Source organism: Silene latifolia, chromosome X (assembly GCF_048544455.1).
Source record: "Silene latifolia isolate original U9 population chromosome X, ASM4854445v1, whole genome shotgun sequence".
Lineage (NCBI taxonomy): Eukaryota > Viridiplantae > Streptophyta > Magnoliopsida > Caryophyllales > Caryophyllaceae > Silene > Silene latifolia.
The window spans coordinates 47,865,094-47,876,798 of NC_133537.1; the positions used below are offsets into that span (position 1 = coordinate 47,865,094).

The 11,705-nt window shown below is 35.1% G+C and overlaps 1 protein-coding gene across 1 annotated transcript; it reads left to right on the top strand.

The window, feature by feature from the left end:
- Window positions 1–560: 560 nt before the first annotated feature.
- On the top strand, window positions 561–7,484 carry LOC141617319 (uncharacterized). Its single transcript, XM_074434503.1, has 3 exons — window positions 561–636; window positions 782–943; window positions 7,285–7,484. The coding sequence occupies exons 1-3, from the start codon at window positions 561–563 to the stop codon at window positions 7,482–7,484; spliced, it is 438 nt and encodes a 145-aa protein (XP_074290604.1).
- The last annotated feature ends 4,221 nt before the right edge of the window (window positions 7,485–11,705 follow it).

Sequence of the window (11,705 nt, forward strand, 5' to 3'; positions counted from 1 at the left end):
AATAATACTTTAATTTAAATAAAATAAATTCACTATAATTTTATAAAACTGTAAATTTCTAAATGTTTGTTATGTATTATTATATACTCCGTATTAGAGAATGACTTGATACATTTGTATAAAACAAAACATTAGACTGGTATTATTAGCCTCGTCACAAAAAAAATATTCATTAACATAATTTGAGAAAAATTATTATTTGTAATCATTAGTTTTATGTTAAAGAAAAAAATTATTAAATATATTTTATAACTTTACAAAATTCTCTTGATTAGTTCATAGTTCATTTTTTCTCATATTGAAATACAATAAGGTATATGACAATTTAATTTACTTATCAATTTAAAATATTTAAATAAGAGTAACTAAAAACAAAACCTATATATATACTGCAAAGGTGCGGGATCTACACTAATTGTGGTATTAACAAAAAGAGTAGTGTCTCTCCAAGATGCCTAAGGAAATTAGATCTCATACAATCCTATGATTCCATAGAGTGGGTGTTTGTTGACCAGATGTTAAAGGCTATAAATTTCCCTCCTAAGTATATCAAACTCATTATGGCTTGTGTCAGTAGCACTTCTTTCTCCATTGCTCTTAATGACCACCTTCATGGTTTTTTTCATGGTAAACGAGGTTTGAGGTAGGGAGATCTTATCTCTCCTTTACTTTTTACCCTTTGTATGGAGTATTTGAACAGAATGTTAACTACTGTCACTGCCTGGCTTTCAGTTTCACCCCTTTTGTAAGCAGTTGAAGTTGTCTCATTTAATGTTTGCAGATGATCTATTTTTGTTCTGCAAAGGGGATGTCAAACCTATATTCATTATCATGGAAACGTTTAAGAGATTTTCTTCTACATCTGGCCTGAAAATTAATTCTGAAAAATCTGATTTTTATTGCAATGGCATGAGCCAGTATGTGGTCCAGAGAGTGCTCCAGGGTACTGGATTCAAGAAAAGGGAGCTTCCATTTAAATATCTTGGGGTGAAGACCTCTCACAAAAGACTTATAAAAATTGACAGTAATATCTTAGTTGATAGGATGATAAATAGAATCAGAGGGTGGAACAACATGACGATCTCTTACTCTGGTGGTCTGGTCCTAGTTAAGTCCGTGCTTGCTACTATACATAATCACTGGTCTCAGATCTTTGTGTTACCAGTTGGAATTTGTTGGATTTATGTCCGGTGTCCAATTAAGTTGTTACAGTAATTTTGATCTTGTTTTAAGATGAGGCATCGGTAGTCATAGTCATGGCAAGTTATTCGTGGAACATGTGTTGTAATGATCTGAAAGCGGCAGGTGGTTCATAATCTTTTGTTGAGATAGTGAGTGCAGGGTATTGGGAATTGGTGTCATGTTAAGTTATGTATGAGTTTTGCGGTAATGAAAGAAAAGAACTTGAGGATCTAGTGTGAGTGTATGTAACAAGTGTGGATCGTGAGTTATGCTTTTGGCGATGGGAGTTTTATATAGTTCATATAGAGAGGTATGTCATGTTGTCATAACGTGGAAGAGTTGAAGTTCTGGGTTAAGCTAAAGATTTTGAGATATAGGTTAGGTGGTGTACCGAATGAGTTGAGAAATGAGAAATGTTTAAGTAAGAGAACCTTGGATATATGATTAGCGAGTGTTTAGATTATAGGCGGTTATCTATGACATGTGATGGTGATGAGAATAATGAGAAGATATAACTAAGGATATAGTATTAGTGAGTTACGAGGACGTAACATTTATCTTAAGAGGAGTAGGATGCGATAAAAGAGAGTTTGATGATTGTGCATGTCGTAGTATAATTCGAAGTAGAGTGTTGGTGTAGCAAAAAGAATGAAGTTGTATATATCGTGGTTGATGTTGTTAAAAGGCCATGGTCGTGCTTGTAGTAGTGTGATGTTTAGGAGTGTGAGAATATTTCACTAGTGTTGACAGTTGGATGATGAGGTTATGAGTGTGAGTAAACTTCGAGGACGAAGTTCCTTTTAAGGGTGGTAGAATGTAACATTCCGTTTGATGTCTATGACTGTCTTGATATTGGATTTGGTAGTGGATGATATATTATGGAGCTAGCAGCGTTAGTGGATGGTAGTTGGTAGTGTATGGAGTTAGTGTCGGGAGAGTTTATGATGTAGTTGATACGACATCGTGAGCGATGTGTGAAGGTAAGAATAGTTGGTGGAGTTGGTGTTAACAGTTCATGATTTCATGTTTTATAAGTTGAGGTTTTATCTTGAGTTCTTAGTAGCTTTGTTGCGTCTTGACCGAGTTAGTATGTTTATTTTTATGTATGGGTTGAACTTCGGGGACGAAGTTCTTTTTAAGGAGGGAAGACTGTAATACTACGGTTTTATGAGTCTCTGGGTACTCTATCGAGTGGGCCTTACTCTGTCGAGTAAGTGTGTTTTGCGTTTTAAAAGTAGTTTCTGACCTATTGGGTACTCGATCGAGTAGCCTTGGTACTCGATCGAGTAGGAGGCACTCGATCGAGTACGTCAGTTACTCGATCGAGTAGCCGGTTTACGGGGGGATGATTTGTCGGGTTTTGTTAATAATGTGATCTAATATATATAAACACTTCCGTCACTTTCATAATACACTTTTACAAACCTAATTACTTTCAAAAGAGAAATCAATCTACGTACTTCGCATTCATCGCATTATTGACAAATCCCGGAGCTTAGAAGGTCGGAATTCATCTTTCTTTACAACTTTGTGATCCTTACGTCGAGGGTAAGATCTACGTACAGAATTTGTTATATTTAATTAAATCTTGTTAAACCCTAATTTTGGGAATTGGAGATTTGTGTTAGTTTTGTGTGGTTAGTGATATATGTGATGTTATGTTAGGAGGAGGATTCGTAGAGGAGGCTTTTTGATAACAGTTGTTGAGATCGTCTGACTGTATTGCATTCCAGGTAGGGTTTCCCCACTCAGTATTAGTCCCATAATGTGTTGGTGGTGATTTGTGATTATTGATTGTTGTCATACGAGTATTGTGACGGTTGTTGGTTTTGATTGCTATTTAGTAGTTGTGATTAATTGTATCTGTCTGTGTTCTTCGGGGCGCGTCCCTGGCTGAGTGGAGTCACTTGCGGGAGTGGCTTCACGCCCATTATTCGCCTTCTGTGGAACCCGCCACAGAAGGGATGTACACATTAATGGATTTGGGTTTATCGCTCGACGGAGATGAGCGGGGATTAGGTGGGAACGGCTGCGGTCCCCCACTAGCGGCGTGGAGTGACCTGTTGCGATGGGCACTCTAGCAGGGCTACACACTTTAGTGCGTAGTCAGTATTGTGGAGTTGGTAATGGAGTTCGGAGTATATCTGTGACTATTGAGCTGTGTTGTTTGTTGTGTTGTTGGATTATATAAATTGTGTGATTAGTACTGACCCCGTTAAATGTTTTAAAAACTGTGGTAATCCATTCGGGGGTGGTGAGCAGTTATTGAGCAGGTATGTTTGATGCGCATGGGATAGCTAGGATGAGTCATCACGTGGCAGTTAGAAGTCTTCCGCTGTGTCAGACGATGTCTAGTAGCTTTGATCGTTTTATCAGTAGACCGTTTGAGAACCTTGTATTTCAGTTTAACGGTTTTGGTTTTGATCATGTAATCACTTTAAATTATATTGTTATTTAAATTATGTTTCCCCATTGTCATTTGATATCATTGCCTCGGGTAACCGAGATGGTAGCACTTCCATGCCTTGAGTGGTCCTGGTAAGGCACTTGGAGTATGGGGGTGTTACAATTCTGGTGGTAGGGACCGCCGTTGTTGGAACACCGGAGGTTGCTGGCGTCGCCCCTACTACAGGAGTTTGCGCTGATGTACTCATCGGATCTTATACGTTTTGATTGGATCCTGACATTACCAACTATAGAGATGTTAGGATATTTCGAAAAAAGATATTTTAACCAAGATTTAACCAAAATGCCCCACGGTGGGCGCCAAATTGTTTTGGTAAGATTTTACCGACTAAAGATTTCCGAGTCAATGCGGCTATTCCAATTAAAATACGATATTAAATACTTAAGTAGATCGGTAGTAAGAACATAGCGAGAACGAAAATAAATAACTAGTACGAAAGAGAAACAATCGAAAAGAAAGAGAGACAAACGACACAAGCGAAATGGTGATGCGGGAAACCCAAAATGTGGGAAAAACCGCAGGGGGAATGGTATCCCACCAATGATCCACTAGTAGTAATAGTATTCGAGGGTGAACCTAGCTGGAACGATCAGGAGGTACAACAGTGATCTCCAAATGACTAAGTACAAATGATACGAATGATGTATAAATTTCTAAGTGTGTAAATGATATTAATTGTTGCAGGCGGTGAATGATATTTCTTCGAATGGAGTTAATGATGAATGCCCTGGAATTTGATGTTCGTTGCTCTTTTATAGCCCTCCTTTGAATTGTCGCACATGCTCCCTACATATGCTCAACCATACGAAATAGGAAGTGGTTGCTGACTTTGTCAAAGCTTTTACTAATCACTGCAATGTTCCTGCTGACCAGTTCAACGTTCCTGCTGGCTGCTTGTTACTTAATTCAAATGTGGCCTTTGTATCACTTGAATGTCTAGGTTTATCCCCCCTTATTCTTCCTTGCGTCTAGCAGCCTGCTGCCTTGTTATTGATCTATGTGCCTTTATTTTATCCAATTGCGAGTTGCCACGTCATGATGAGAATGAGAGTGTATTTTTACCCATATAGTGACGGTCTTAGTTCGTCATACGGTGGTCTAGTTTACGAGTTATAACAATTACAAAATCAATACATTATAATATAAGACAGTCTTACCTTTTATCGTTAATTGCTCCTTCCGTCTCTTAAATCTTCTTCCTCTTTCTTTGTGAATTATTTTTCATAATTACTATGACCTTATTATTATTATACGATTATTATTATAAATTATATAATTATTATTATTACACATTATATGAGTCTTTCCATAAGTAAGATTATCATATACACTCTTACTAATTTTATTATTATCATACACTAATATTACTAGGATTATTAATATTCTATTTGTTGTTACCTTTACTTGTGTTTATTCTCTTTATTAATATTATTATTAAATCCCGAAATATTTCTCGACTATCGCTCATACTAAGCCAAAAACATTTGTCCATACAATCATAGCACATGGCCCAATGCCTTATTATTAGCTAAGCCCAATTCCCGACTTGCTTACTTATTTTATTATTTAATTAACGTCTTATTCGCAACTATTAAAAATGTCATTAATTATATATTTAAATTACATAAATTATTCTCATAAATCATTACTAAATTACGGGGTATTACAATTTGGGTTCTGAGAGTGTTGTATTTATCATCATTAAGACCGATGACGAAATCATGAATCTGTTCTTCCGCCGCTCGGGCACGCAATTTAGTAGCCGCCGAACAAACACAACCACATGTGACATCAACCGACCCATATAACTCGTCCCACAAACTTTTAAATTTATTGTAGTAAGACACAACCAAAAGTTCTTTTTGACGAAAATTGTGATACTCTGATTTTAGTTGATTAATACGAGGACCGTTAGCAGTCGAGTAATGTTCCTTGAGATCGTCCCATAATTCTGACGCACTAGTATGTGAATCAATACTCGGTTGGATGGAAATATCGACCGAATTAAAAATCTATGAGCAAATAATGGAATTATTAGATTTCCACGCTGCAAATTCAGTCGATTTTACATCCACCGGTTTAACAAATTCCCCATTTACAAAGCCAAAATTATTCCTACTATCTAAAGCGTTGATAATTGCTTTAGTCCAAATTTCACAATTATCTCCAGTTAACAAATATTTGGTTAAAGAATTACTAGCTCGGTCCTTCAGAAGGGTGTAAATAATAAATAGTAGAACCATCATGAATAAGTTGGAGCTTCTTACCATTGCCGTTTTCGTTGCTGTTAGTCATGATACCGAGTACAAGATAAACTTACGTGAGCAACTGAGAAGATAAGGAGTGGGTAAAGTATTTTGGCGTAGAAAGAAAAAAAATCGGTAAGAAAAAAAATTTGATCGTAAAACCATTGGCGTTGATACCATGATAAAACTTAGAATAGAAAGATTATATTGATTGAAATTGTGTGTTTATATGACCTAAGGTTTAAGTATATATTGTAAACTGACTTTCATCGAAAGAAACCGGAATTAGGTAAACTAAATATTTCCTAAATATACACAACTTCTAACACAAGTTAACAAAATATCTCGAAAAAAATATGGCATAATATCAATATCACTCTAAAATTACTAATGTCACTCGTTTTTGTGAGACGGTGAATAGTAACATATCCTTAAACTTACCTTGCTATGTCCCCCCTATATACTAAGAGAATAAAACTCTCCAAAATTTTCCTACAAAACGCAAAAAGCTAAATAAGGAAATAAAAATACTTCTTTCTTTAAATTATTATCATTTCATCAATATGTAATCTTTTAATAATAATAATATTGTCTTTAAAATCTAGTTAATAATACTTTAATTAAAATAAAATAAATTCACTATAATTTTATAAAACTTTAAATTTCTAAATGTTTGTTATGTATTATTATATACTCCGTATTAGAGAATGACTTGATACATTTGTATAAAATAAAACATTAGACTGGTATTATTAGCCTCGTCACAAAAAAAATATTCATTAACATAATTTGAGAAAAAATATTATTTGTAATCATTAGTTTTATGTTAAAGAAAAAAATTATTAAATATATTTTATAACTTTATAAAATTCTCTTGATTAGTTCATAGTTCATTTTTTTCTCATATTGAAATACAATGAGGTATATGACAAATTAATTTACTTATCAATTTAAAATATTTAAATAAGAGTAACTAAAAACAAAACCTATATATATACTGCAAAGGTGCGGGATCTACACTAATTGTGGTATTAACAAAAAGAGTAGTGTCTCTCCAAGATGCCTAATGAAATTAGATCTCATAAAATCCTATGATTCCATAGAGTGGGTGTTTGTTGAGCAGATGTTAAAGGCTATGAATTTCCCTCCTAAGTTTATCAAACTCGTTATGGCCTGTGTCAGTACCACTTCTTTATCCATTTCTCTTAATGGCCACCTTCATGGTTTTTTTCATGGTAAACGAGGTTTGAGGTAGGGAGATCTTATCTCTCCTTTACTTTTTACCCTTTGTATGGAGTATTTGAGCAGAATGTTAACTACTGTCACTGCCTGGCTTTCAGTTTCACCCCTTTTGTAAGCAGTTGAAGTTGTCTCATTTAATGTTTGCAGATGATCTGTTTTTGTTCTGCAAAGGGGATGTCAAACCTATATTCATTATCATGGAAACGTTTAAGAGATTTTCTTCTACATCTGGCCTGAAAATTAATTCTGAAAAATCTGATTTCTATTGCAATGGCATGAGCCAGTATGTGGTCCAGAGAGTGCTCCAGGGTACTGGATTCAAGAAAAGGGAGCTTCCATTTAAATAGCTTGGGGTGAAGACCTCTCACAAAAGACTTATAAAAATTGACAGTAATATCTTAGTTGATAGGATGATAAATAGAATCAGAGGGTGGAACAACATGAAGATCTCTTACTCTGGTAGTCTGGTCCTAGTTAAGTCCGTGCTTGCTACTATACATAATCACTGGTCTCAGATCTTCGTGTTACCAGTTGGAATTTGTTGGATTTATGTCCGGTGTCCAATTAAGGTAACCGGGTTTATATTCTAATTAACCGTAACGTTTTGCTAGAAGCCGCTTACGGACCGAGTCTTAAATGAGTTTAAGGACTTGTGTAGAATTAAACGGGCCCATTGGGTCAAACACAAGATGAATACAGTGTTTCCTTTTACAGTCGGACTGAAATATGAAAATAGGACTCTAATTAGATTAGGGCCAGCAGCGATTAAAGTTACGGTTTGATTAGAAAACTGAGTAATTACTCCCCTATATATAGAGATATATGGGAGTCAGTTTCATCGATCATATTCCTCTGTGAGAAATAATAAACCCTACCTTGTGTACTAGCATACCAATCGCATCTCCTATTCATACGTGTGGATACTAGTGGAGGCACTACAATTGGAGTGCTCTTGGTTATTAGTAGCAGTTGGGTTATTCGGATCCGGTCTTATTTTCTTATTTGCTGGATATTATTTGCTCACGGATTAATTCCGCTGCGAGGTAATTCGATTGCCCTCTTTATTTTGTTTAATCCTGATTTATAACATGCATATGATCCCGGAGATTTGTCTAATAAAATCGTTTAAAGGACCGACAAATCCTTTCAGTGGTATCAGAGCATGTATGCGATGTTAAAATTGAATTAAGTTATGATTCGTTGGCTTTAATTTTGCGAAGTTCCTTAATTCATTGTAATTTTAAATTACACGCTATCTTGTGAGTTGTTTGTTCAGGCGATTAATTTGTTAGTCTAAATTTTATACCTAATATATATTTGATATATATAATTACCCTTTGACTCATATTTATTTGCAACTAATTTTATGTGATTAAAATAAGATAACACGATTTATTGAAATTGTTTCGTAAATATTGTTCATTAGTTCCGAGTGCCGGATTTTGATGAAAAAGTAGGGTTTTTCGCATGTAAACAACATTCTAAACAGGACTGCAAAGTAGGGTCTGCGTTTTAAGGCTGAATTCGAAAGGTTCGAATGCATTTTGGGCAGTTTATGATTTAACAATTAGAAATTTTAATATTTTATAAATCTATCTTGAGATTATGTTTATGATATATTTTTGTTTTAATATGAGACATGCTAATATTGATTACTTTATGTAAGAGATGCATATAATATATACATTTGTTCATTAGTATGCATTCATAATTGACATATATGTTTAATCCCTCAATCTGAATATTAACTTTATGCCTTTCCAACCTAGTGACTGTAATAAACTTATATCATCAAGTGACAGGTCTGCCAAAGTAGAGCATTATGGTTATGTAAGTTGAGCCCGTGGATAACAGTTATCCACACATGTAGGTCGGTTGTCTTAACAAAGTTTTTCAAAACAGTTTTGAACTTTGAGTATGTAGTTAAAATTCATATGATGATCATTTAACAAACTGAGAGTTGTATATGAGATGCAATTAACATAGAGATGTTTACCTTAATCCTTAAAATTTGGGCGATGAGCCAAAGCTCACTTAAGTTATAGGTATTTGGAGTCTTGGAATATTGTATACGTATGAGGGTTACTTGTACAATTTTATTATCTTAAAATTGTTTAAGAGTTATTTGTTTCATAATTTTAACATGTCACTTATACTTGCATATTTATATTGTTGTAGATAATGTCTCATACCACCAATTCATTTTCTCTCCGTTCCCTCCTTGAGAAGGAAAAGTTGAATGGTTCAAACTTCTTGTAATGGTATCGCAATTTGATAATTGTTCTCAAGCATGAGAAAAAGGTATATGTCCTTGAGAAGGAATTGCCTAAGAAACCAGATAGTAATGCCCATACCACTGCTAAGAACGTGTGGAAAGAGCATTCTGATGCTAATACTGATGTTTGTTGTCTGATTCTTGCCACCATGAACTCTGAGCTTCAGAAGCAATATAAGAACATGGAGTCGGCATATGAGATTGTTGAAAACCTGAAAGCTATGTTTCAGGAGCAAGCTAGAACTGAAAGGTGTAATACTGTTAAGGCTATCTTTGACGTAAGATGGGAAAAGATGAGCCTGTTAGTCCACATGTCATAAAAATTATAGGTTATTTTGATAACCTTAAAAGACTTGATGCTGGAATAAGCCAACAGTTGGCTAATGATATTGTGCTTCATTCCTTGAATCCAAGTTATAATGATTTTATTTTTAATTATAATATGCATAACTTGGACAAATCTCTGAAAAAATTGCATGGGATGCTTAAGACAGCTGAGCCAAGCATTAAAAATGCTCCTACCTCTAATGTTCTAATGATACAGAAGGGAAAGGGCTTTAAAAAGCAAGGTTCAGATAAGGGTAAGGGTAAGAGTAAGGCAATTGTTGCCAAACTCAAATCTAAGCCCAAGTCAGTAAAGGGTAGGCCTTCTGATTATGTCTGTCATTATTGTAATGAAAAGGGACATTGGAAGAGGAAATGCAAAAAGTACTTGGAAGATGTGAAGAATGGAAGTGTTGCTTCCACTTCAGGTATTCATGTTATAGAAGTAAATGTTACTACTCGTTGTTCTACTTCTTAGGTATTAGATACCGATTGTGGTTCTCACATTTGTTGTAATGTGTAGGAACTAAAAAGGAGTAGATCATTGGCAAAAGGTGAAGTGGACCTACGCGTGGGCAATGGAGCAAGAATTGCTGCTTTAGCTGTAGGAACATTTCATTTATCTTTCCCTTCTGGCTTAGTTTTAGAACTAGATAATTGTTATCATATACCTGCCATTAGCAGGAAAATTATTTGTGTTTTGTGTTTGGACATGAATGGTTTTTATATTCGAATTAAAGACAAATGTTGTTCTATTATGCGTAATGATATTTTATATGGTCAAACTCATATTGTTGATGGACTATATGTTCTAAATTTAACTGAGCAGTTATATAACATTAATGCCAAAAGATTAAAAACTAATGATTCTAACCCTACTTATCTCTGGCACTGTCGTTTGGGTCATATAAATGAGAAACGCGTACAAAAGCTTCATAAAGATGCACTTTTGGATTCATTTGATTTTAAATCATTTGAGAGATGTGAGTCTTGTTTGTTTGGCAAAATGACAAAAACGCCTTTTACTGGTCACAGTGAGAGGGCGGCAGATTTATTAGGCCTTATACATTCTGATGTTTATGGTCCAATGAGTCATACTGCTAGAGATGGTTTTCAGTATTTCATAACATTTACTGATGATTTCAGTAGATATGGTTATGTTTACTTGATGAAAAACAAGTTTGAATCCTTTGAAAAATTCAAAGAATTTCGGAATGAGGTGCAGAATCAGCTTGGCAAGATACGTAAAACTTTACGATCTGATCGTGGAGGAGAATACTTGAGCCAAAAGATTGGTGATCATCTTAGAGGTTGTGGAATCGTTTCACAACTAACTCCACCAGGAACACCACAATGGAATGGTGTGTCTGAGAGGAGGAATCAGACTTTGCTTGATATGGTTCGGCCTATGATGAGTCATGCTAGTCTTCCAATTTCATTTTTGGGTTATGCACTTGAAACTTCTGCGTTCACACTTAACAAGTGTCAATCAAAGTCGATAGAAAAGACGCCATATGAGATATAGACTGGAAACGCTCCTAAGATGTCTTTCCTAAAGATTTGGGGATGCGAGGCTTTGGTAAGGAAGTTAATTCCTGAAAACTTGGCACCAAATCCGACAAATGCTTCTTTGTAGGGTATCCGAAGGAGACTAAAGGGTACTATTTCTACAACCCATCTGAGGACAAAGTGTTTGTAACTCAGTATGGTGTCTTTTTGGAAAAAGAATTTCTTTCCAAAAGAACCAATGGGAGTAGATTTGATCTCAAAGAAATTCGAGAAACACAGGAAATTCCTCCACCTAATAAGGAGGAACAACGTTTAGATTTACAAAGAGTTGTAGTTTCTACTCTTGTGGAACCCGCCCTACGTAGATCTGAAAGATCTAATTTTGGTAAGGAACCCGTACGATATGGATTCTTAGTAACTGAGCATCGTGATCTACTTTTAGTAGAGAATTATGAGCCAA